Raw genomic sequence first — 27,895 nt, 5'->3', positions numbered from 1 at the left:
GAGGGTGCTGCTACACTCGTGCACTCAACCTGTTAACCTGTATTGTGATGTTTTGTTGTATTTTAAAGAACCCTTGAAATAATTTAACAACAAATTAAAGAACCACAATCATTTTTATAATAATTTTCTTGAAAAAAACAAATGAATCACATATACATTCCACACAGAGGTCTAAAGGAAAACAGATTGTTTTATTAGAACAATGTCAGTTAACAGGCGAGTGATGCAATAATGTAGTAACAAATGTCAGAAGTATTTAAAACCATAGGATTTTTTTATTTAAACACAATGCATTTGCAACCAGACTTCAATTCTGTGAAGGGCTTGGCTATACTCATTTCATTTGGAACAACCAGCAGCTGGCAAAACTGGCAATTCCTAATTTATTTTACTTATGAAAAAACAAATAACAAAAAAAGTTGGTTTGGTAAAAAGTGCTATTTATCATTTACGAGGGAAATGTTAACACTGAATGCATAACTTTATACAACATAAAATCCAAGTACTTTGACAAAACAAAATATTAACCAATGCCATTTTTAAACATTGTACTTCATGAGTTTCATATATAAAAATTGATTTGAGTATTTTACATTTACAGCATACATTAATCCTGCATGTTTGTGCTTCTGCTGCCCGCCTTAAAACCCAAGAGAGGCAGGAAAACAAAAACCTGCATTGTACAAGAACCTCACCCGCTTTATTCATCACAAATATGTACAAAAAGTCGGTGGCTACGAAGGCATTCAAAGAAGGAAATGACGTGTTGGCACCAGGCACAGAACTGAATCTACAGTTGATCCAAATAAAACCCAAACAGAAACATTTTTTACTGCTTTACATGTAGTCTCCGCCTTATGAAATGATGGCAAAGATGCATGTAAACGGGCTCAAACTCTTGAGACGTTTGGCATAATTGTTGCTGGAAGGAAAGGAGCATTGGAGACAGACAGAGATCTGCCCCAGCAAACCTGACAGGAGGCTCAACAGTGCATTTCTGTCTAATGACAATCTTTTTTTTTTTTCCTGAGTGCTAAAAGTAAACAGGATTTGGAAAACATAGATAGCTAGCATTGATTGGGTCTTTGCACTATTTACATGATATCACTTGAGACTTTTGGCTTTCTATATCTTGCGATCCAACATTTGTGTCATCCTACCCAGGCAGCTGATTTTGACCAGCACACGCTGATTTATCACTGCCTGAAAAATGGAAATGGATTTCCCTTGTTATTAACTATTTGAGTTGTTGACAATTTTGGAATTTACGGTTTTTCCTGAGGCGGGGGAACCTTTCCAGGGCGAGAGGCTGGTTTTAATGCAAAGTCTGAGTCGGCTTCACACCTCGTTGATTGTGCGCTCCATGGGCTTGAAGTTAACCGAGCTGGACGAGGACATGTAGAAGGATTGGGTTTTGCGGTTGAGGCGCGCCCGCTTGGTGGCCATGCTCAGGCTGCGCTTGCTGGAGGTGATGATATCAGTGATGAACTTCTTGCAGTCGACGCAGACCTCCATGGTGACCCAGTCCTCCGTCAGCTCTTTGGGCAGCTGTAGCTCGTCGTGGGACCGGCCGTCTTTGCTGCCGTGCTTGGAGAACCTTGAAGGAAAAGTGAAACATTTAGTGCTTGTGCAACATGTGCACGGCTTGGGATGATGTTCATTTTGGAACGTACTTGTACACGCTTCTTCGCAGGCTGTGTCTGCTATTTGCAGATCCGAAAGGGTGCTTGTCGGAGGAGACAGAAGGACCATCAGCTTCCTCTTTAGACGATGTACTGGGACCCAGGGTGTAGATGGGCAGAGTGGAATAGGGCTTCGATGGCAGACGCATCTGGGTTTAAAAAACAATTGTTTTCAATTGCAGCACTTCATGTAATGGCTGAAAGTTGGTTTTTTTTTTGTTTTTTTTAAAGTCATAAGGGCAAACAAAAGCAATCTTACCTTTTTTGAACACTGGAAGCACACAGGCCTAAAAAAAAATTACAGCTTCAGTTTAACATTACAGAAAAAAATCCCATAAAATTATTATTTTTTTAAAAACAGTTACAAACAAAATATTTTTTTTTCTTTAGCCATTTGTCTCTTTTGTTTTCAGGAGTTTTCAAAATTCCTTAAATATGCAACCAATTTTGTCCCCAGCATGGCAGAGTGGCATACTTTACAAGAATTACTTTAAAGTACTTTATAATAAGCCAGTTCTGTAAAATAAACTGATAAAAAGCCGATTTTTACAACGAGGTGTAATACTTTTACACCTCACAAATCTAAAGGAGGTTGCACAGTGGTGTAGAGGTTCAAATTCCGGCTTGGACTTTTCTGTGTGGAGTTTTTATAGTGCAGTCCAAAATTATGTCTCATATGTCAATATAGAACTCTAAATTGTCCTTAGGTGTGAATGTATGTAATCTCTGTGGATGATGGACTGGTCAACCATTGTGGATGAACCTCGCCCTTACCCAACAGTGCCTTGGATAGGCTCCAGCAACCCAAGTGGGTTTGGAAGATGGATGGACAGATTCCAAAGACACACTGACAGGGATTTGGGGAAATCTAGCTAATTCTACTCCGGGCTTTCTCTTTCACAGCTCCACTCCAATAAATAAAAGACTTGGTGTCATATAATTCCGCCCAAGTACAAACAGCAATTAGTAATTTCTCTTTCATGATCAATTTTTCAACGGTTGGCACTTCCGTGAATTAAAAGGATGCCATTCGAGTCCCTGATTCAACTAGTTTACCTCTCAACACGCTGCACATTTTTTACTTTAAGCCCAAAAACGGATGTAGAAACCTGCGTAGCAAAACATCAAGGCGGCAGAAGCCTGAAACCCGCATTTATGCGCGTTTTCCATTGACTTTTCATTGGAAGTGGTTGCTGGAATGCACATTGCAGAGGGCGGTGTGAGTGGAGCTTCAGCTGCTGCAACAAGCAAAAAGCTTTAAGTTCTCTGCAAAATCCTGAACGTTGAGGGTAAAATATTCTGGAAACTGGGAGATTAGCAGGTCACACATGGCAGGGCCAACACTTATTTTTAAACACCTAAAGCTTTAGTTCTTTCCATTTGTAAAAATGTAACTCGTGAACTCATCATCATATGTTAAGATGAACAATTATTAGATACTAGGAAGGGACTCACTGAGCCAAGGAAGTTTTCCCACTTTTTTCCCACTGGAAGGTCGTGGGTTCAAACCCAGGCCGAGTCATACCAAAGACTTTAAAAATGGGACCCAATGCCTCCCTGCTTGACACTCAGCATTAAGGGGTTGGATTGGGGGGTTAAATCCACCAAATGGTTCCCTAGCACGGCTGTGTCTGCAGCTCACCGCTCCCCCAGGGGATGGGTCAAATGCGGAGAACAAATTTTACACACCTTTTTTGAATGTTTGTTTTAAGTACCGGGAACGTTGCTTACCTTTTGCAGAACTGGCAGGTGTAAGACCAGGTGAAGAGCGAGAATTTTTTGGTCCGACATGAAAAGCAAAGCTTTGAAGAGGACAGAGGAGGGAGAGAAAAAAACAGTCTGAGTGATGCTGTCTGAGAGATAAATCTCATGTAACGGGTCTCCTGTACCTTTCCTTTCTTGAGGGAAGTGTAGAGTTCTTTGTACTGCTGAAACTTCTCCAGCTCGGCCTTGACGAGAACCTGTCTGATGTGCATCACCTCCTCCACGGTCAGCGCCAGACCCTCCAATGGATAGCTGAACTCCTCCTGCAGGGGACAAACTCGTCACATTTATGGCCAAAAGCAGGTAAACCTGGGATCCACAGACGATCCACGACAAGAAGGTAGAGCAACACCATGTTAATGCACCGAGAGGTGTTAAAAAGAAGAACCGTACAATGAGAAAATGACTTCTACACCTATGTGAACAATACACCCATTGTTGTGAAAATGAAAGGAAACTTCACAGGGAAGTTTTTCCGTTTAAACCCCTCAGATGGCTGCAATTTCTGAAAATCAGTCATTGTTCTCTTTGTTTTCTTTAAATCCTTCTTTTTGGAGCATCTTTGAGCTGATTCTGCAGCTGTGACAGTTTACTCAATGTCTCTCCTTCAAAAGCTTCCTTTCACAGTCACAGGTTCACACACAGACATGACTCAATGATCCATTCATGTAAACCGAGTCAACTGTGTTACCCCGGCATTTCAGATGCCCCCCCCCACACACACACACACACACACACACACACACACACACACAGTGTCTTTGATAGTACTAACTGATATGAAATAACAGACATACCGTGCCCTGAGTACTGGCGGCTGCTTCCACCTGACCCGCAGACAGCTGGAACAGGACATTTAAACTGAAAACGGGCCTTATGCTCCAACAAGCTAATCACATGCAGCATGCCCGATTAGAAAAACTGAATATTAGGACCCTATCCATCCCGCATTCCATATCAAAAGCACTAAAACCTAAGGAGATATTCCTAATAGAGTTTTAACTTTAGACTCAATCTTTCCTCAAAAGGAAGGGAAGCTCAAAGAAAAAAGTGCATCAGTTTAACACTCAGAGCCACACTTGCTTCTATTTGAGATATATTCCTTAAAAGTTGTGTTTTGCTCTACCAACATCTTTCTTTATCTGACTAGCTTATTTCATTTTCTTCTAAATCAGATATTATAAACAGTTTGGGATGGACAGGAAGTACCTTGACGCCAGGATCCCCCATTCGCTGCAGCATTTTTAAAATAAAAGACAAACAAAGGCAAGTTTTTGAGACAACATAGACAGCTACATAAAGCACGTTAGTAGTATGCAATAGTGGACACTGTTGTAACTCCTTTTTGCTGTTTGTTGCAATAACACACTTGTAGCATCTTCTGAACAGCTACAGCAGAACAGCAACTTTCAGCAAATGTTTTGGAAGAAAAAAAAATCTCATTATAAACAGCTCCACAGGTCTGGCTTTATTACAGCAGAAGCCAAGAATAATCCCCCGTCCATTTAAACTACAGCAGCTATCTTGTGGCTTCAATTAGACCCTAACAACCTCAATAGAATCACACGACCGAGGCAGAGTAACACAGAATAGCAGTGATGCATTTGTAAACAAAGAGTCAGTCACAGGATGCACAGATATTCTAGACATACTTCATTTTAGGCCCAATAATGGTGGGAGATGTTGCTAAAACCACAGTTTAAACTATAATGAGCAGAGAGAAACTGTTCCTAACATTAAAAAAACTAATATTTTTGTTGTTTATAGAAAGTATAAAATACATTTAAAAAATTGATCATTACAAAAAATGTAAATAACATTTTGGAGCAATGTGGTTCTAAGAAGAGATAGTTTAAAGTTCATCTTGCTAATGAAGCTAAGTTGGAGCAACAGAAGGAACTTTTTAAAGATTATGAATAAAAAAACAGGAGATATTAAAAAAACAAGAAGAATACAATTTAAAAATGTAAAAGAAAAATAGATTTAAAAAGGGAAATGCACTTGACATTTTCCCTGTGTTGATATAATAAATATTATGCCAAAATAAAATACAAATTTGTGTTCACTTAAGGAGTTAAAGTGTTAGTTAATTATCTATTGGGGATTTCAATTCACGAAAGTCTCAAATCACAAAACTTCTTAAAAAAACATAATTTAATAATCTATATTACATATATTATAATGTATATTATAATGTATATTATTATGTATAATAATTACTATATTATTATTATATTATTATATACAAACTTATTTAGCTTATGAAACATTTTATTAAAAAGAAACCTGTGTTTTTCTCCTCATTATTAGTTTAATTCTTTACTAGAACAGGTTGATTTGGCCTAAACATGAAATCTCTGACTTTTCACACCTTTTCCTCATTTTCATTGTTTCTTTCTTTCCTTCCTTCATTTATTCAAACAAAAATGACAAATGACAGAATAAATTTAATAAAAGAGTCTTTTATTTCAACATCTCCTTTGGGAGTTGACCTGAATTCAAGGTGCAACTAAATTAAAACTTGTAAAAATGATTGTAAAACTACGGAGCCCGTTTCCTGACATTAAGATATAAAAATATATCTTGTTCCCACAGATTAATATCTTGTTCCCACAGGTTATTATGTCGTTCGCACGAAATACTATTCTATTCCCACAAGATACTATTCCGTTCCCACAAGATACTATTGCGTTCCCTCAAAATACTATTCCGTTCCCTCGAAATGATTAACTCGTGCGAACGCAATAATTATGTCGTTCGAACGCAATAATTAATCCGTTCGAACGCAATAATTATTCACGTCATAAGTCATTAACGCGGATATGCTCTCTGTACGCCGGCAAAACTAAGCCGCTTTCAGCGGTAACTTCCGTGTCTCTGTGACCCATATTCGTTCAAAAAAGGAACATGAAAAACAAAAATGATCACTTTATTACTGTCTCAATGAATATAAGAAAAATATCAAAAGATTTATGATAACTAGGCTGCTTTGTCATACGATAGCTCCTGCTAGGCTACTACTAGCTCCGCCGCAGAGCTCTTTGATGTATGCCGGCATTTGGGCAACTGGCTGGTCTGTTGTCAGACAGCTGATATTGTAGTTTAGGGTCGAATAGGAATAATAATATTCAGGACTTGTCTTTTATTAACTTTAGCAGTCAGTATCTTTACATTCGAAGCCTATTAGGCTACATGCTAACTGACTAGCCGATCATTTCCTGTTATTAATTTACGTCATAGATTTACAGCAGATACCTTCACATTTCTGTCTGTGTGTGTCTCATAACATTGCATTGAAGACACGGAGGATGTTTAGAGAACAGATTTATTTATTTCAAAAAGCACAAAAGCATCCATCGTATTCACGTTCATTCACATGATGATCTGGTACGCCCTCAGTCATCTTGCTGCAATTATTATTGCGTCCGCATGACTGACAGACAGAGATCGCCATGTGTGAAGAAATATGAGATAAAACAAAAAGAAAAGTAGGGCAGAAACAAAAAAGCGTTAAAACTAACAGAATCAATGTTAATCATTTTGAACTAGACTGGGCTTTTTAAGCTTTCAAATGCTGTTTTTTTTTTTATAAGAAATCAAAGTGCTTTAAACAACTGTTAGACAAGATAATGAAAATCACTTTTTTAGATGACACTTGAATGGATTAGAACCTTTAGCTTGTAGCATAACAACAATAGCAGTACGTCCCGTTTCCCAGGGTGCTTTGCTGCCAATCACTGGCCAATCACCGTGTCCCTGTGACCAAGGTCTAACAACAAGACCAATGATTGCATGTAGCCTAATAGGCTTCGAATGTAAAGATACTGACTGCTAAAGTTAATAAAAGACAAGTCCTGAATATTATTATTCCTATTCGACCCTAAACTACAATATCAGCTGTCTGTCAACCGACCAGCCAGTTGCCCAAATGCCGGCATACATCAAAGAGCTCTGCGGCGGAGCTAGTAGTAGCCTAGCAGGAGCTATCGTATGACAAAGCAGCCTAGTTATCATAAATCTTTTGATATTTTTCTTATATTCATTGAGACAGTAATAAAGTGATCATTTTTGTTTTTCATGTTCCTTTTTTGAACGAATATGGGTCACAGAGACACGGAAGTTACCGCTGAAAGCGGCTTAGTTTTGCCGGCGTACAGAGAGCATATCCGCGTGAATGACTTATGACGTGAATAATTATTGCGTTCGAAGGGATTAATTATTGCGTTCGAACGACATAATTATTGCGTTCGCACGAGTTAATCATTTCGAGGGAACGGAATAGTATTTTGAGGGAACGCAATAGTATCTTGTGGGAACGGAATAGTATTTCGTGCGAACGACATAATAACCTGTGGGAACAAGATATTAATCTGTGGGAACAAGATATATTTTTATATCTTAATGTCAGGACACGGGCTCCGTATAAAACAATGCGGCAGGTGTTTCCTGAGCTAATCGAACAGAGCAGCACTGATCAGAATATAATATAAAGAATATGAAGATGCGTCACTCGGACTTTAATAATGACAATCCCAGAAGCTCATTTCCAAAGATAACTTACCAGAGACTTAGAAATCTGTCTGGATGGTGCTACCAAGGGGCGGATGTAGGTTGGAGCCTCCTTCTCAATAGAGTGCCTCCTCATTGTCGTGTGATGTTTGTCTGGCTGCGGTGTTGCAGAAACAGACAGGAACTTTGGAGGACCTGGAAAGAAATTTGAACACGGTTATTAGTAATACTGACTTTTGCTGATGAATGACCCTCTTATGTGGCTAACAAACGAGGTTTTACCCTTTTTTTCGTCAACATCTTCAGGAGACGTCTCCTCGATCATGGACATGTTGGAGCTGCTCTGTGTGGTCTCCTCCTGTCAAGCAACATCCAACATTCAGACACGTAAAGCTGAAGTTCGACAGCTCTCAATGTATCAAACACGCTCTCCCCTATGAAGAATTATTGAGAAAATAGTTTTATTTTCGGGGGCTCACATCCGATTCCGAGGCGTCCAGCTCAGCCAGGGTGGGAGCTTTTAGTAACCTCTTCCTTTGACTCAATGGCTGCGGTCCCTGAATGGATCCAGTAGTGACGCTGGCCAGAGACTGAGTGCTGCCAACCAGCTTCCTCGGGGCATCAGGCGTGTCTGCGAGTCAAAAAAAAACCCATTGAGAATACAGTTCCCGTTAAGGTTGGAAACGCGTCTTACTTAATCAGGTAGATAAAGAAAAGCTGCATGAAGCAAGGATGAATCTGAAAAAGCTGTGTGGTGTGAACTTTACCTGAACTACGGAACAAGTCCTGCGGTGTGCTGAAGCTTTTCCCCGCACCTGTACAGGGGGAAAAAAAAATAAAAAACAAAAATCATACCCTTTAGTTGGAAGAAACGTGGCGATTCATTCCCAATGTTGAAACAGAACCACAGGGAGAAACTACGAGCAACAAGCAGCTATAAAGGTAGGTGCAGAATACCAGTATCTTGTTTTAGTGGTTTACAATTAGACATAAAACAGCTGTAGAGCTGAAAGCCCACAGGTAGAGGTGTGAGGAGAAGCGCCACTAAAGCAGAGAAAGATGATGGGTGCAGACACAGTGCAGAAGGATAGTCTCATCACCATGGAAACGACACGATAGCAAATTCAAACAAACATCAGATGCAAATCCAAGTGAATTGATATAGTCTTACAAGTGATTCAGTGCACGCAATTGTTTTTTATTAAATTAAACAAAGGCAATATGTGAGAATTTTAAAAACAACTTTCAGATTAAATAGGGCTCAGTTGCACTGTGCCGACCCATCTTTTCCTCAGGTACTTCAAGAACCAAAAAGAGCAATTGTGTCACACACACAACAATTAAACAAAAAAAAGTTGTGGCAAGAGCTTGCTTTAAAAGTGGTCTGGAATGACACGCACGCACACTGACGCACACCGTGATCTTTACCTGATGAGTCAAAACTGTAAGACAAGCTTAGCGGTCGCATGACTGACAGACAGAGATCGCCATGTGTGAAGAAATATGAGATAAAACAAAAAGAAAAGTAGAGCAGAAACAAAAAAGCGTTAAAACTAACAGAATCAATGTTAATCATTTCAACTAGACTGGGCTTTTTAAGCTTTCAAATGCTGTTTTTTTTTTTATAAGAAATCAAAGTGCTTTAAACAACTGTTAGACAAGATAATGAAAATCACTTTTTTAGATGACACTTGAATGGATTAGAACAGATGTTAGAGGAAAGACTGTGGACACTGATTAGTTCAGGTCACTCATGCAGGGTGGTACCCACAATCCCCGTCCAGTGTAGAGGTGTCAGAGATTTTTGCACTGGCACAAAAAGAGCTCATTTAAAATTAAAGGCTAACCCAGGCGGTTCCTTCGGATCATGTCTGGTGAAACGGGCCTGAGCTTCCTCTCAGCCTTGATGTCCTCCAGCAGTCGCTCGTGGAGGCTCCGCGGGCGAGGGGGGTGAGGCTTCAGTTTCCGGGCCGACACCTGTGAGGGCACACATCCATCTTTGTTGCTATGGTTACATTCGATGATTTTTCTGATAAAGGTTGTGTACGAATTCCCTCCCTAATCCATAACTAAGAAAACATGGAGTGTGGGACTATCTAGTGCCCTGGATTTTTAAAGTAATACGGACACCATGCTCACTACTATTAATTTCCTTCAAACGCCAAAAAGAAATTTTTCACCAATATCCTGAAGTAAAAACCTAATAAATATGAACATTTTACAAATAATATTTATGCTGTGTTCTGATGATGAAAACATGTATTATTTGTTTAAAATAATTTGAAATACACTATTTTAACCTGAAAAATCGGTCAAACGCAATGCATTGTGGTCTTCATTCGCCAATCTAGTGAGCGTTAAAGCACACTGGTTTTCTTGCGGGCTTCTGGGATATTTCTAGAGCACATTCGGACAGCTCCACAAAATCCTCCTATAGAGTGCACTATGTAGTGAGTAGTGAAGGAATTAGGACACAACCCTGGTTTTTCTTTAAGTTCCCATCATGCAACATTATAAAAACAAAAACAACCAGATGCCATTTTTCTATATTTTTCCCAGAATTTTTCTTAATGAATGTTGTTAGAGTGATTTCGCACATATGTTAAATAAATCAAGTTACTTCCCCGTGTAAACTTCAAAATAAAAGTAATGAAGTAATTTGCTGGCATTTAAAGGGTTTTGGGCTGCTTACAGGATTTAGAGGAGGTCGGGATCTAATGAAGTCCAGAATGATCTCATGAGCATTCTTCTTTAACCGTGGCGGAATGTCCCCATTCACCTGGAACAAAGGAAACAATGAAATTATGGATCTAGATTTTGATTGCAACTCTTTTAAAAGCAAAGCAGTTAACCTGTGTCTGTGTTTTTTTGTAGGTGAATCATTGTCTTAAATGATTATTGGATTAGATATTCACCATGACTTTTCGCAGCTTGTAACGCTTGGAGCGGATGTCATCCATCAGCATTTCATAAGGCGTGAGCTGGTACTCTATGGGGAGCGGGTTGTACTGACGTTCCTGTACCTTCTTCAACTTTACACCGTGCCGTAGATCTCTCATCACCTGCACCCAGAAGCGCGCCTGGACGGAAAACAAGAAGCGTGATCCAATTTCTCAATCAATTAGACGAACAGAGCTTTGTTTACAGCACGGATTCTCTTCTCACCCAGTCTGCATTTTGTAGCTCATCCAGGTCTTTAACCTGCTCCTCCTGAGTCTTACATTCCATCTTCTGAAGGTTCTTCACAAAAAAGGGAAGGAAATAAATTTGAATATTAGAACAAGGAATTGTCATGTCACCTTAACAAAGAGTGAGATCATAAGCAAAGGTGTGACTGGTGATTAAATCAATGTCTCACATGAGTTAATACCAATTTCATCTCGTGTCTGCAGAGGAAATATAATAATTTAATACTCGAGCAGTGACTTCAGTCAATCTGTAAAGAACTGATATGAGCAGTCTGAAGACAAAAGTGTAAGTCTAGAGTACATGAACACTACCGTAAAAGCCAGTCAACGCTGAAATGAGCAGGAAATGTCAAAACCTTTCACAATAAAATACCCACCCCTGAAAAATCTCAGAGGGGTGTTGCCCAAAACATTCTCCGATCAGCAAAAAAAAAAAAACAATACAAAATAAAGGAAACAGCTTATAATTACCTTCCCTCTCCGCTACACCACATTTACGACAAGACATTTGCCAAGTATTTTGTAATTCAGGTTTCTATCAAGTCATACTTTGAACAGGTACATTTGTGTGTTAGTAAACCCAGATGCAAATGTTATGGACTCCTTTCAGGTTATTTCTTATTTGGTCCACTGAATAAATAGTACTCTGCATTCACAGCCAATAAACCGCACCAGGATTCCCTTGCAAGTTCACCAAAAACCTTTTGTCTCAACTGGAATCGAGTCTGTCGGTTTTGTCACAAGTTCCACTTTGAAACTAACCTTTTTTTTTACGATTCGGAAAATTATTGTAAAAATATCTTATATAGTATTTGGTGCTATGAACTACTGTACTGTTCTTGTCTGTAAATAGGTAACCTAAGCCCTTACACTGAGCTCCTCAAATGTTTGTAAAAGACTTATTTGATTCTTAAGTCATACATAAGCCATAGAAATCATGCCACAACTAATGTTCACACACTGAATGAATCGGTTTTCTCAGTTTAATTCAGTCAGAGGAAAGCAGTGCATCAGCACAAGGGAAAGAATGTCATGTTGATTACTGCAAGCTTTTTGTTTTTCATTCATTTCCATCATTGTTTTCAAAGCCATCATCCATAAATGCTGCTCCTTCCAATTACAGTCTCTTTTTTTTCCATGGTGCAAATCTGCTGCAACAAATAGAAGTGATAAATGAAAGCGTCACACAAACCATTCACATTCAGTTTACACTATACACTAATCTGCCATGTTCGGGTTAGTTAGCTTGTGAGAATATTATTAATTGATTTGTCTTGCAATTCATTTTCTGTAGATTCATGGAAATCTAGAACTCATGCCAGAAGCCTCACGCTCCTGTCTGTACGGAAAGCACACTGTAGTAAAGTCTACTTATGGAATAGTTTATGTTATATATAAATGAGAAAGATTTACACACCAATATATGTCAATTCTGAAGAGTAGGGATGCAGTGATACACTTTCCTTCAAGTTTTGGGTATTGGTTTTGTTTCGGTTTAATATATGATTTGTGTATTACCAAAAAAAAGGTAAAAACTTTTTTTTTTAAATCACTTTTTTTTTAAATTTCCTACTAAAAGTAACAAAGACGTAAGACTTTTCATTTGACTTATACTAAGCCCTGTGTAATTTTAATGAAAAAATAAACACTAAATTCTTCTTAAATTTAGCACAACACGTAGGGGTGTGACAATAACCGCATCAACACATCATTGCGCGTTTTCTTTTTTTTTTTAAAGTTCTGCATATGGTGCGTGATCAGAACTATAATGAACACATTAAACACATTCATCTTTGCTGTTAATTTACTTTTTCTGCTAGTCCTGTATTCAGACTTGTTCTTCCCTCCCTGCGCGGCGCCTCTCACTCCCTCTACGCGGCGTGCGCTCCCTCTATTTACACACACGCGCGCGGTTTCAGAAGCACATGCACATCCTCATTCTGCAACAGAAGTTTCCGTCTTGCGAGGAAATACGACAAATTTACTGCGTTCTAATCATTAATTTCCATTGTATTCATTTCCATTACAAGCTGCATGTGTTCTTGAGTGCCCTGCCCCGCGTTCTTCATGGGTGTCAGGCTTCATGACTTCAGACAAACTCTCTGAAGTCTTTATGACTGAGCAATATATAATAGTCTGAGAGGATTCTGTTTGTTTTTTAACCTCTTTGGCGCTTTTGATCTTCTCCAGAAAAGTGTGTAGTTCTTTGCTTTCTGCATACAGAGCCCGGCACACCGCTTGGTAATGGTTTGGAGCCTCTGATGGGCTGGGTAGATGGGATGAGCATATCTGCAAAGATAAAGAACAACTTATTAGAACTTGAGACCAAAGAATCATCAAGTAGATGCTATTGAACGCACAACTGTTTCAAGTAAAGGCTGTTTTCAAAACCAATTTAATGAATGAATCCTTTTTCCCACACTGTCAAATTGAAATGATTAAATCTATATTTGAATTGATAAAGATGCAATATTAGTAAAAAAGAATGACTTGCATTTAAGAAGGTACCAAGATGTGTAAACAACTGGACCAAACTAATTTTAGTTGGGGTTGTCTTGGCTTGCATCAATACTGACAATAATGCCCGACTGACATTATCCAGCAATCTTGTGTAAAGTGCTGGTGTTTAAATGATTACAACGATAATGGAAAGTATCTGTCAGAGTAACTGGTGCTCCCCTGTTGGTTTAGAGAAACCAACAGGGGAACCAGATGGAAGACATATTTGTGTGAGTAATGGGCTTGGCTGGGTGTCGTCGGGGGGAAAAAATGCAAAGATAAAGTAGAAATTTGAAAGTGAAAATATTTGCTGACATTATATTATGTGCTTTATCTCTTTAAATAGAAGTTAGCCTAAAATAGGAAGTTTTGGCACGTTTTTTCCCCATTTTTTTTAAAGAAGTCCTCTTTTTTCAGCTTCTTGAAATCTTCTCTGCGTCTGACACAGCAGGGAGCAAAGGGAATGACACAGGAGGTGCTAGGCATTCAAGAGAATTGCTAGAGGCATTAGAGAACAGGTTGGACATGAAGTGGAACCACCCATTTGAGCATCGAGTCTGCTTCTATATTTAGAAGGCAAAAGCCATTAGGATTTCTGAGACTATTGTTTGTGTGCATTGAATTACAAAGGAATCTTTCTGAAGCAGCTTGAATAATCGAGGTAAAGTGTTTGCCTCCAGTGTTGTGTTTTTTTCAAGCTGATTTCAAATCGAGTTATTAAGCATTCTAAACATCTCTCCGCCATTTCAACTCAATAGATAAAGTGATCAGATAGAATATCTATAACACAAACGGCAGTGAAGGACTAATCAGGTAACATTGATCAACACTTTTTCATGAATCACATTTGGTATGAACTTGTACTCATCACCTTTTTCGTGTGATGCAAAACAATTGGATCAGCCAATCCCCAGTGAGTTATCTTCCTTAAAACCCGGTATTGTTGTTAGTGCCAGATGAGCTAATCCCACTACTCAGACACTGCAGAGACTTTCTCATACGACTATCTTAAAGGTCATTTAGCAGATGGATTGAAAAAGAGAAAATATTCCGTCAGCAGCAGTTCTGGCAGCAGAAACCATCATAGATCCAAACAATTAAACTCATTTAAAATAACAGAGGAGCAACCAAAATGAAAAAGAAAGACTTTTTTGTAATGTAGTTTAACCATTTTCATCGGCTTGTTCAAACTGAAGAGGAAGACTGGATCCATCAGTTAAGCAGGTTGCAATGCTTAAGCCAGATACTCACTGGGCATGTGACGCATGTTCAAGAACGTGCTCAACATGGGTTATTGAACGCACGTTTAGCCCATGGTGTTCACACTGGACAAGCAGGGAGGGGCTTCTACTTCTTTATCTACCGTTTACTGGTGCATGAAGAGGCTTGGTGCAAAATGTCAAAGTGGTGCAAATCTCCTAAAGTTAGCTCCTAGCCTCTTCTCTCACAGCTCTTTTCCAAAAAATAAAAGATTTAGCTTCATATAATTCTGGCTGGGCACAAACAGCAATTATAGAGCTCAAAAGATGTGCGTAGGTTTGGCGCATACACATGCGTTTACACAGACTTTTCTTTGGAAGTGGTTTCTTAATGGCGTTAAAGAGTGTGCTGTGAACGTAGCTCAACAGCGAATCATAAAAAAGATCCTGTGATGTGACTGGTTAATTTCAATACTTGTAAATGCACAGATGAATAGATGCGTGTATTTACTGGTATAGTGGGTATCACGTTCTATCTTTACAGACTCTATAATGTTCAAATGTTGTTTTGAAGTTTTTTTCCTTTCAACCTGTCAGTTGATTTGAGAATATCTGGCATTCAATGTTCCAAAAACCGGCCCCCCGATGATGTACGTACCGCGATGATGTCCTGATAACTCTGGATGCTGCTGATTGTGCCGACTGAGCTGACAGAGGTGAGCTCCTCTTTGCCGTCGTCTTCCTCGCACTCTTCCTCCTCCTCCGTGGCTTCATAGCCCTCGTCAGGACAGGGGTCGTTCTCCTTTGCGTCAATGTTGGTCATCATGTCAATCAGGCGCTCCAGCGGGGGGCTGAGCTCTCGCTCTTCGTTCTCCTTGAGGCCATAATCCAGAGCTTTGTAGATCATGATGCCCAGGGAGTCAATTATCTGCAGGAAAAATTAAAAATGGATGTTGGGTTTTGAAGAATAACACGTACATCTTGAAACAAACATGAGGTCTTTCAAAAAAATGTAATCTTTTGGTGATATCGATGCGCGTACAAATAACAATCACACAAGTGAATCCAACTGCTTTTGATAAAAATACATTATAAATATATTTCTAAACCATAACTCCCTACAACTGTCCAGAAACATGGCAAACCGATCCACCAAAGGAGCACAGGGAATGCAATGGGATACCACCCACCCAGAAGCTCAGACAGTCCCACTCAATGGACCTGCAACTGCAATTCTACCAAACACAACAAAAGTGAATGTGTCATGGTTACCATGTTCCTCCAAACAACATACTTCTTTCAGTTCTTTTCATCGCCCATTGCCTCTAATTGAATGACAGAATGATGAGCCATTCTTCTGCTGCCTGTTCAAACACACTTCATATTCAAAACCGAGACTGAACAGAGCCGTCCTTTCTCTTCGGCGTGTCCGTTTGGCCCACAGCCGCATTTCCTCTCCAGACAAATTCATTTGTCACTGGAACTCAAGTGCATATTTTCCTAAACAAACTGTCTCATGCCGTGTCTTGTTTTCAATGCTGACACGAAAGCTTGTGACACCACAGGCCCCGCTAGTGCGTTTCCTTCTCTTTCCATACACGCCTGTTTGAGAAAGGGAGGCGGTGGGTGTGGCCTGCTGCGCTTGACGGCAGAGAACGGAGAACACCTGTCGGGAGTCTGATTCTTAAACACACACAAAAAGAAACGGAGCACGCCCAGATGAGCTAAATGCAAAAACATCCCTCATATGATTAGGGGACACCAACTCCATTGATTTTTAATAAACTAAATAAAAAGGTAAAAATCGGACAAAAAACTTTTAGATTGTTAAAGAAAGTTAAAAAGAAAGGCAATTTCACTACCCATTTACCCAACGTCCTTTAAAAACATCTTATTTACCACTCATTTCAACTTTTTAGTATACTAGATACATTTTAAACTGGTATAAAGCTGTTTTTTCAAAATAAAATAAAAATCAAAGCAAAATCAATGTTCATATTGGCTCCAGGTGATGTTATGGTTCTTTTTTGGAAAGCTTCTTGTTTAGATTGTACTCTTATTAGTTATATTAAAAAATGTTTTTTAGATCAATTATTTTAATAAAGCAATTTATACTGAAAATGAACAACGGTATATATGATAAAGCCCACATTCAGGTTATTCAAAACTCCCATTAATGAAATGTATTTGTTTAAAATTGAAAACAATTAAAACCACAACAATGTTGAAGCAAGTTCATTACCAAATTGTTACTGTAGCTATAAAAGCCTACATTTTAAATGATGAAATGCTTTGTTTTCATGAACTTTTCAACTCCACATGCCCACAAAAAAATGAATAACTAAAAGGTAATACCAAACAGAAATCAAACCGAAAACTGATGTATTTTATCTTAGTCCAAGTTTCCTCCCAACAACACTAAATGGGATTCTAACTGTCAGTAAAAGGCGGTAAAGGTCAAGCATCTGAGTGCATTTTGTGGTCGGAGTTAACTCTAAACAGCAATTACAAACTGAGGTGGATTGTGTGTGTGTGTCCAAAGATTTATCACAATCATTATAACAGCTAGTTAAGTGAAAGAAAATAAATAAGCAAATACATGTAAAGGATGGAAATAAATACTGATTATGCTGGCGTGTAAAACTCACACCATTATGTAACCATAATAACATTACCGACACTAACTCATTCATCTCCACTATCTGGTCATAGATCCAAAATGTGGCGTTTATCCACCATCTCTGCGTGTGGCGGGTAATCCAGCACCAGAACAAATATCCTATTCCTTAGTGTCTCATTATGTAACGTAATAATCCATCTGCAGGACATCATGGACTGAAATAAAACAGCAGACAGGGAGATGAGGGAATGCTGAAGCCACAGATTAGGAGGAAAAACTACACATTCCATTTCACAATAGAAAGCAATCAATTAAGGAATGTTTAGAGCACCGGCCAACACAGAAACAGCTTTGGATAATTAACTCTGAAGAGGGTCAACAGTAGCTATAAAGCAAAGTATTCATTTAAACAGAGTTAAGTTAATTAACCTTATGTGTGACACCGTTTATAGCAAGCATAAATAATTAATGTCCTTTTTCAAGATCGATGGTCGAAGTAAACTTCACTACCACAGTACTGTCATCATTAGTTTCCTTCTGGGAAGCAAGAAGGAAGCCGAATGGCAGATCAGAAAGAAAAAAAAGAACACTTGGTTTGGTTTTCAGTTCACATCAACCTCATGTGAACATGTGACTCAGGGGAACGATGCAGAGAGGCAGAGGAGAACAAGGAGGTGAAGGAAGGAGCCAAATATGCAGATTTTAAATAGGAGGAGACAGCCGGAAGATCCGCTGCTGAGCCTCACAGACCGCTACAGATGAATGGCTTGCATGTTTTTCATTAGACGTCCGAGAGAGGATCTCAAAGACAGTGCTTGGTAAAATGCAGCAGAAGAAACACGGTCACAAAAAAAGGCTGTTTTAGAGCGAAGCTTCCCTGATGCACAAGTTCAGAGAGAACGTGAGCTACTAAAAAATATGAATGCGATGAGAAGTTTTCATTAAACAGAAAAGCATCCTGCGCTCATAAACGCAACAATTCAGTTTTTTAAAAAATGTCAAATCAAACAACTGAGGTCTTTCCAGTCACAGTTTGGAGTTTCATGCATAGTCCATGTTACACTGACTTCTTTATTCGGTGGATTAAACCTCAAACATTCAATTAAGAGCCAAAAATAGACAAATGAGGATTTTCTGATCCAGAAAAAGAAAAGGCAACTTTCATTAAATGTTCCTTCCTTGTTTCAAAATCCAATAACATTGGTATACCATCTGGTTATTAGGGTTTATGTGCTCAAGAACACCACATTTTCCCAAAAGTGCTCCATAAGAAATGTTACACTTAACATTTCATTAGCAAATCATTTAAAAATTCACCAGACTTTAAAAAAACTAGTAAAAGTAAAAAAACTACAATCAAAATGTTAACCCTCACATGTCTTGTGATGCTAGACTGTAAAGATCTATTTATAACATAAAAGAAAATGCAATCATATAATGCATTACGTTCTAGAAGTAGATGTAAATAAATGTAACATGGCAATTAAATAGTAAAGTATAAAAAGATTAAAGAAAAATGTGAAACAGTTACATGATATGAAGCATTAAGATTCATTTATTCTTTAAAATTTTTAATTCTATGGAAATCTACCTTTAGTTTTCAAATAAAAATTTGCATGTTCAAAATATTGTAATCAATCCGATTTGAAACATAACTAAAGAAAATATACGCCTTAAAAGAGTAAATTTTTCCTTTATCCAATACTGTGCAATACTACTACTAATAATAGTGGATTAACACAAATAGTGCAGCCCTTTTTGTACTTTTTAACTGTAATCACTTAAATTTGGGTGTAATTGACGAAGCATGACATCTAAAGAGATTGCAAAGTTCTGGCCGGGGCAGTTGTTGTCTTCTCTGCAGCCGCTTGAGTTCCCCTCATCAGAAGAGCCGCATTCAGCTTTGGCTGCAGCAGTAGAGCAAAGCCATCACAACACAGACGGTTACATAACCGCGGCTAACCGAGGGGGCTTCCACTGCAGGAGGATACGCAGTCTCTCCTCCTTCAGTGTGCCGCATCACCCCTGTAGTTCAAAGCAGGACACATTCATCTGCTGCTGTGGCATACATGCTGCAGAAAACGCTGAGTTTGCATACGTTGAATAAAACAACAGGAATGTACATGGTTAAAAAAAAAAAAAAAAAAGAATGTCCCTGCAACAGAAAGACACTGTTGAGACACAAACTTGATAAAGCTGACTTAAGGCAGGATATTAAATTACTTTAAGTAGATTAAAAAAAAACAAAGATGTGTAAAATTTTTCGTAATACCTTTTTTTTAATAGAAACATTTTTATAGCAGCTAGGCCTGCACAATATACCGCAAATTTATCGTTATCGCCACATCAAGCTGTGCAATATGCATACCGCAAAAGACTGTGAAAATCGCAATAAATGGTTACCTCAAATGTGCAAAAACAAACTCATGGCAGCCTGAAATATTGAACAAATGAAATTAATCCCTTTATGCATTTAACCAATCGGAAGGACCCGTTTACCTTGTTGATCAATCAGATGAAGCCCTTTAATGTTTGATGTTTGCCTCCTATGTCGACAAGGGTCATTTGAAGTATAATTGTTAAACTGTTGCAGTAAAATCGAAATGATGTTTTTGATTGTTTTGCTTTTTGTTTATATGCCACAAATTATATCATTATCGCGATATTAATTACCAATATCGCATTTCGCGAGTTTTCCTCATATCGTGCAGCCCTAATAGCAGCAAAACAATTTAATAAACAAAATTCTATTTATTGCATTTTTTGGACTATATGTCACTCAGGATTATAAATCCCAGCAGCCAAATATAAAATAAGAAACAAAATTCATATATAAATTTGCACTATAAGTCGCACTTTTGAGAGAAATTTATTTAACAAAACACGGGAACAACGAACATTTTATCTTGAAAGACAAATCACAATAATGACTGAATATCTGCACGCTTCACTACCGTAACGCATTGATGCTAATTCATTGATGCTTCATGAAACATCGGAAATCTTTTAAATTATCGCACTATATGAACAACAATTATTAAGATAATTGTAGCAAAATGAACATGCTATATGAATATGCTATTTATATCACTTCAAATCACAAAATCTGTTGAACTTTTCGTCCTCTGATTTGGAACAATTCCATCAAATCCGGCGTCACCCTTCTTCTTCTTCTTCTTCTTCTGCAGCGCTGTCTGTAGCAAATACTGAGACACACAACTACAGTGCCCTCTAGTGATGGATAATCTTTACTTTTTTTAAACATCACATATAAGTCGCTCCAAACAAAAATGCTGTGACTTGTGCTCAGAAAAATATGTTTTGTAAGACACATGGAAGCTGAAGCGGACAGCACCAAAACTGGTCCTCATAGTTGTAACTTCGAATTTCAGGGAAACGGGGCACAGAACGTGCAGCCTGACATCAGAGCTGAGCGACAGAACGCCTTTGTGGCGTTGGCGCACAAAGATACCAACGGGGAGAGACAGCCAGAAGCTGCACATGCAGACACATGCAGCCCCTGTTCAAACAGCTGCAGAGCTGCATACTAGTCAAGAAGCTGCACTCCAGCAGTGGTAAAAAAATAATAACATGTTATATCAAACATTAACATGTCCCATCTTAAATTTTAAGTGAAAATAATAAAATTGTAACTACTATAAAAAACGTTTAGCATGGTATTCGATAGTAATTATCCTGGAGGAAAATGGAGCTAAACGGACTTTAGGTGTTCTGGTAAACTTCAATGGCTTTAAGTGGATAAGAAAATAATCACACCTTAATCTGCAACTGAGGACAAACTAGGTTAAGCTCATTTGCAGCCTTCAACATAAAGTTCACGTCAGATCTCAAAATACAAAACTTTTATTTTGAACAAAACAAAGCAAAAAAATCACAATTAGTTTGGGGATCTTGTTCTTTCTTATTCTTATTCTAAATTCTTATTCTTACTCATCGTAGGATGAGATGCTGTGCACGGCAGAGTGGTGCTAGATGACGAAGCAGCCCGACTGCGTCTCCAAGGGACACAACAAACATTTAGGTGTACGGGGATGCCAGCAGAGTGAGAACATTGGCTGCATGTTCCTCATTTTCCCCCCAAATCATCTGAATGCACTTAATGTGAAGGAAAAAGCAAAACAGGAAATTAAGAGTTCAAGCTACTGCAGAAAGTCTTGGAAAATGTTATTACATTTAACTAAACACATTGAGAAAAAAATGAAGGCAATTAAAATGAGAGTTTACACTACAGTGTACAAACTTAATTCTACCATATAATTTAATAAGAGCAAGGGATAAAGAATTAAGCTGAAGTATAGAGAATGGATCAGCTGCACTTCAATGACAACAGAGGATCATGAATGCAGCTGCAAAGGGATTTTTTATAATTGCTTAACAAAGAGTGGGATCAAAGCAACTAAAAACTAAGCTTTGAAAATCAAAAACAAGCAGGGTCAGAAACACAAAAAGAAAAAGAGATGGCAAGAAAAATCTGTTTTTACATTTCTTTTTGTAGATTGGCATCTGATGCGACGTTCACACTGGCCTAAGAATTATATTGGCATAATACTGACTACTTTCAATGAAAAATCTATGTAAAGGCATGCAAATGTGCATTTGTGGTTTCCTTGTTCTAAACTCTTGTGTTCATGCGTTGCTACGCAAGTTTTTAAGTCCGTTTTCAGGTTCTACGTACCAAAAGCGCAGCTGTTGAATGAATGCGTGTTAAAAGTTAAACCAGTGGAACTTTGACCAGTGAGGGACTCCAAATTGGTGGCGACGTATGGATGGCGTCCCCTTTAAATCACAGGAGAGTCAACCATTTGAAAATTAGCCATGGAGGATGAATTCTTAATTGCGGTTTGTGCCTGGCCAGAATTATACAACATCATAAACCGGAAAACACCACAAATATATCAGAAAAAGAAGAAGCCTGGAGCAACAACATTTATGAGCTTTGCACAAACACTCTTCTAACTGTTGCTAGTATGTAGCAATAGTCCAGTACGCACACCACATGCTAAAAGTGCATTCAATAAGCAGTGATCAGCGCGATCTTGAACGCACATCACATTCCCAGTGTTTACGTAGCATAAGAATCTGCTGAATCAAAATGAATAAACATAAGGAGTAGAATCCAAGTTATTATCTTTTTTCTTGACAATAAGCAGAATTAACTATGTTCAGCAAAAGAAACAGCATTTGGGACCTGTGACAAATCATGGGAATAACTCGTCTGCAGCATCGGAACTAATTCAACTTCAACCAAGTTCCATCAGTAAAACGATTGTATATAAGGTTTTATAAACTTTAAAAGATTAGGAAAACTAAAAAAAATGAGCTTAACCTCCTTCAGCTGATGGAAAAGCCATCTTTTATTATCTCATCAGACGTGCTTTTGTTTATCAAGCTGTCCTTTAGGTCAAGTACATTAACCTATAGATGTCCTAAATGATGTTGCAGGTAACTACAGCTTTGTTGAGCTGTAAACACATGACAGTCAAACATATTTTCAACCACCAGACTGACGTTATGCATGCCCCTTTTTAAATCTCCACCATTGTGCAAGGTCACAACAAAACAGACACGCCCTCTAAGTGTGACCAGGAGCAAATCCTGCTTCAACCCTGGTTTAGACCAAAGGAATGTTGTTGTGTGTGTGTGTGTGTGTGTGTGTGTGTGTGTGTGTGTGTGTGTGTGTGTGTGTGTGTGTGTGTGTGTGTGTGTGTGTGTGTGTGTGTGTGTGTGTGTGTGTGTGTGTGTGTGTGTGTGTGTGTGTGGACAAAGAAACACCCATGTTGAACCTTTGCCGCTTCAGTTTCATCAGATGAGTCGACTTAAGCTGAGAAGACCCAAACTGACAGTCAGCTGAGGAAGAGGAATGTTTCCCTCAACCTAACCAGTCAAAGTACACAAGCTGTTCAAGCTTGGAATCAAGGGAATTCCAAAACCAAACAGGAAGGACCGTCTGACTGCTTTAAGTTGACTGACGAGTTAGTCTTGGTACACATAATAAAAGGTAAGACTTTTTCCTGCTAATGGGATCTTGTAAAACTTCCTCCGCAGATTGCTTCCGTCGTGACTTCTGTGGGATGTTAAATGTGTAAGCAATGCACTTCTTAGCCAAAAAAAGAAAAGGAGCAAAGATGCTCTATCTTGAGTGCAGAGCTGCGATAAAGTCGTGAAAAAGGAGTGTTATTGATGCAACACACACTCCCACTGATTTCACGTTTGACACATCACGGGTCAGAACGGGGAAACAGTTGAAATGACGGCATGCTATTCATCCCATTTGAATAGAAAGTGGAGTCCTTGCAAACTCTTTCACAAATAGCAGGTTTATGTTGGACGATAAAGGTCTGCACATAAAAAAATCATTTCCATAACGATCTGTAGCAATGGGGGGGGGTTGATGTGAACTCACCTCCAATGATGTTGACGCTGGCTGATATTTATCTGCAACGACAAAGCAAAAAAAAATAAGGACAGTTGTTTACACTCCAACACTGAAAGACGAGCACAAAAGAAACAACAATAAAAATTATGTAAACATAAATTCCTGTCAGGAAAAAACAGAAAGCTAAGGATCAACCATTACAAACACAAAATAAGTAAGGATCATCGTCTTTCTTTAATTGCAAAGCTCCAAGACTGTTTCACACCTTCATCTGATCTTTTTCCACTATGTATTGAAAAGAATGAAGAAATAAAGAGCAATTTGTCTTAACTTGTTATTTATTTGTCAGTCTCTACAATGTCAATAACAAGAACACATTTCTTCACTGTGTAAGTCAGTTTAGAAGCAATAGCAAACATTCACATTCAAAAACACAGAGCTCTTGTTCGATTGGAAATTCTGTGGTCGGTGGGGCTACCGAGCCCGACTGACTCATCTCACTCGGATGAGTTTTATTTCCGACGTTGTAACCAACCTCAATGGGAGAATCTGAAGCCTCTATAAGCCTGTGTCCAAATACGGGAGTTTTCTAGTTTTGCCATCGCAAAAACAAAAACAAAAAAAAGGCAAAAGTATGTCCTGGATATCATCTTAAAATGATAGTTCAAAGCTTGAACCTTAAAAGAATAAATTCCCTACTAGACAATATAAAAGCCCTTTTAGTAAAGCATGATTCACCTTAATGATTTTCACACAAAGTACAGAAGCTTTGTGCTTTCGACAGTTATTCCAGCACAAATAGTTGCTCATTCTGCACAAAAAATGAACTCGTTCATGTTTTTTCTGCCGCTAAAGAAGAAGCCTTTAAAATTTCAGGCATTTACCTATTTTCCCCATTGCAAAAAAACAAACAAACATGAAAACCATGTTTCGAAGTTTAAACATTATTTGTTTTGCATTAATAAAACTACTTTCTGTTAAGAAAAAATAAAAGCACTTGCAAAGCTCACTGTATCATCAGTTTATGATTTCTCAGATAAAGCAAGATTCAACATTACTAACATTCAAACACAGTACAAAAGCTCAGAAAAATGGTGCTTTCTATAGCTATTCCAGCACAAATATTTGCTGCTTTTACACTAAAAATTAATGTTTCAATGGGCTTTTATGAGCATTTTTCTACCCCTAAGGAACAGCCGCTCAGAAATGATAACAATCTGAACAATTGTCACCTGTAAACGCCGGAGAGTTACGTCACGGATGAAAGTACAGTACAAACAGAACTTTAGCACCGGCTCAGCATTTAAAAGTTTAATTAGGGGTGACCTTCTGAGAAAAAAAGAAAAGATAAGTATTATTTTTATTTGAAGCCAATTCAAACATTCAGTCAGAATAAATGCAAAATAATTCGATTTAAATTATCATTTGCACTAATAAAAAACAAAACTGTACCTTTGCTAAGAATAATCATCAAAGCCTGCGTTCTGTTAGTTCTCTATCTGATTAAGTGTGTGACAAAACTAAAAAAATCTCATGTACTTTTATGATCAACATGCCTTGGTGGGTGTAATATAAGTGGTCTAATCACGCTACTTTCCCACTGGTTTACACATACATGGGCTATATGAAGGTTGCATAAGCGCTGATTCTCTGCTGGATTAGACATTTTCCAGAAGCTTAATAGGTCTCACAACTCTCTCATCATCGGGCCTAATAAGAATCAGGACAGAGGCCCGGGCTCTCTCAAAATACCTCAGTCACAAGCCAGGGAAACAGGACAAAATCTCCTCAAACTTATCTGCAATCAAGTTTCCACAGTCTTCACTCATCCAGAAACGGCAAACTATGTTTTTATTTTATTTTTTTGGAAAAGCAAAGACGCTCATCAGATCTCACTCAATCTGTTTGGATTGTGAACCCCCTTATCATAAACTCTAAAAAACACGGCTGATTAGCAAAAATCAGCCAAAAGGAAGAGAATCTGGACTGAACCAGGAAGGGGGATCAAGTGAGGCTACTATTTTTTGCAGAAGTTAACCAAACATGTGTTGAGAGTCAACCCTCCACCTGCCGCTCAACCCAACTGATCTGCACACACAATACTGGAATGCAGTTTAAAAAAGAACAACACAGGAATCTGATGCATGGCGCACACCTGAGATGGTGCCAACTTAAGCAAATGCTTTTTCTAAATGCTTCACATATTACAGCCGCAGTTCTTGGCTTAAAAACAACAGAGTACCCTAGGAGTCCAATCTGTTCTCGTTTTTCAAAAAGATTTCAAAATTTCAAGATTTCAAAGATTTCCAAAAAGTCCCATTGTACTTTCTGCTTATAATAATCCTTTACAACCTTCATAGTGTGTCTAAGTACATTAAAGCGCAGCTCCATTTTTAAGATGACAATAAAATGTAAATTTCTTTTTTTCCCGTGATTAATTTATAATTAACTGTTCAAATTTTCAAAAAAAATGAGAAACAACAACAAATATGATTATAAATTTCCTTGCATGTTAACTTTTTTTGTCTTTTTTTCATTGAAAAATAAGTACAAAAACGTATTAATACGGGCACTATAAAAGAAGCACGTTTATGGGAATTGACAAACTACCGGTACATTTCTGCTGAAGTCCTGGGTGGTTCTTATGCATACGCAAATATCTGGTTGTTTGAAGAGTCTGGTAAATTAGATTGTAATCCTTTCTAAAGTCAATTTGTTTAGATCCACCTAAAATGTGTCATTCAGTCAACCAAATAAAAAAGGCACACCCTGCAGACCTGTCAAACCGGCAGTAATGAACAAACCTATGGGTGAAACTGCTGGTACTTTCTTCTCAAGGTATTTCAACTACAACCTGTGCCAACATATTTTTTAATTTATATACAATTTCCCCCCAGACTTCAAGACTGAACATTTCCCCCTTTAAATTATGACAAACCCAAATTAAATTTACTTTTACTGACAGATTATGCCCATAATTTTTTTATTCTATTAGACATGAACTGAAATCTACTGAAAAGAAAAAGCAACCAATAAGTTCAAGATTAAATTAAGGTTGATTAAATGTGAAATCTTTACGCTAAAACCTAGTTTGTTATGTTATGAAGATATTTTTTCACATTATTAGTGACTTTAGTACAAATAACATTTATTATATAAGAAGTGTTTTCCTTTAAAGTATTTCAAATGTAGATTTTTAAATGTATATTTTTTTTTAAAAACTCAGCCCTAGCAAATATCAGATTTATTATAAGGGCCAACAGGTAATAATTGACTCATCAATCAATAATTGATTATAGATCAAGTCAACACGTCGGGAGGCTGGCGGCCACAACAACAACATGGCCTCTTCTTCTCAAAGATGCTCCTGTCGCTGGTCAGGGATCTGGAGAACTACAACCACCTGAGAAGGTTCGGTCGCAGCTGATCGAACCCGTTTGGGTGGCACCTGGTTCGTTACCTGTGTCGCCTTCAAAGCGCAGCCTCACGGTCCCGTCTCTCGCGATGCTCACATTCCCGGGTCCCTCGATCCTCCTCGCTGCGGAGGCGCCCGCAGGTTTCTGCCCCCTCCGCCAGGGTTTTTGCGCTAAACTCCGACAGCACTGGTAGCACACTGCCCATGCCTGCTCCTCGTTGATCGGCTGACTGTACAAATTGAGGATTTGTTCCAGGGAGACGTCCTCGGCTCCGTCGCAGCAGGAGTCCGCGTTTGGGTTCTTCTCGGCGTTCAAATCCGCGGCGAAATTCCGGCCGATGGTTGGCGAAGCCAGCATTCCGTCGCCGGTCCCTGGTCGCTTAGCCATCCTCAAACCATGTTGGTTTCATAACATGAGAGGGAAATAAACGGGTAATGTCTCCGAGACGCTGCGCTACATCGCCGAAGCGTCTGTCACACAAGTGAGTCAGTGAGGCAGGAGGTGCGCCAACTGTTCGCCGCGAGAGAAAGACTTCCGTGTGGTCCCTGTGCCCGCCAAGTTCTCTACCAATCAAATTCATTAGGAGAACTGGACTGAATGATCCCTCCCCATTCGCGTTCC

General features: G+C 38.6%; 1 protein-coding gene across 6 annotated transcripts; it reads right to left on the bottom strand.

Moving 5' to 3' along the window:
• Positions 1–172: 172 nt before the first annotated feature.
• Positions 173–27,839, bottom strand: spire1a (spire-type actin nucleation factor 1a). Of its 6 annotated transcripts, XM_078954596.1 has the most exons (20): positions 27,319–27,839; positions 23,886–23,917; positions 15,500–15,769; positions 13,307–13,432; positions 11,121–11,195; positions 10,871–11,035; positions 10,648–10,734; positions 9,803–9,932; positions 9,384–9,425; positions 8,723–8,770; positions 8,435–8,586; positions 8,238–8,313; positions 8,008–8,150; positions 4,656–4,679; positions 4,244–4,288; positions 3,572–3,709; positions 3,414–3,484; positions 1,942–1,969; positions 1,674–1,831; positions 173–1,597 (listed from the first exon to the last, which is right to left on the bottom strand). In XM_078954596.1, the coding sequence occupies exons 1-20, from the start codon at positions 27,659–27,661 to the stop codon at positions 1,339–1,341; spliced, it is 2,412 nt and encodes an 803-aa protein (XP_078810722.1). In that variant the 5' UTR covers positions 27,662–27,839; the 3' UTR covers positions 173–1,338. The 6 variants fall into 6 exon arrangements, with proteins under 6 accessions (XP_078810722.1, XP_078810723.1, XP_011479551.1 ...); XM_078954597.1 differs by lacking the exon at positions 4,656–4,679; XM_011481249.4 differs by lacking the exon at positions 9,384–9,425.
• Between the last annotated feature and the right edge of the window lie 56 nt (positions 27,840–27,895).

Source organism: Oryzias latipes, chromosome 11 (genome assembly GCF_053564925.1).
Source record: "Oryzias latipes strain Hd-rR chromosome 11, Olatipes_Hd-rR_3.1".
In the NCBI taxonomy this organism is placed as follows: Eukaryota; Metazoa; Chordata; class Actinopteri; order Beloniformes; family Adrianichthyidae; genus Oryzias; species Oryzias latipes.
Note: the sequence above shows the minus strand (reverse complement) of the source record. Positions and strands in the feature narration are given on the sequence as shown.

Coding starts and splice junctions, on each gene's coding strand:
- spire1a (XM_078954596.1), bottom strand. CDS start 27,661: ATGGCTAAGCGACCAGGGACCGGCGACGGAATGCTGGCTTCGCCAACC. Junction 13,433..15,499: donor GTTATCAGGACATCATCGCG/GTACGTACATCA, acceptor TTATCTTTGCAG/ATATGCTCATCCCATCTACC. Junction 9,933..10,647: donor CCCGACCTCCTCTAAATCCT/GTAAGCAGCCCA, acceptor GTGCCCTCACAG/GTGTCGGCCCGGAAACTGAA.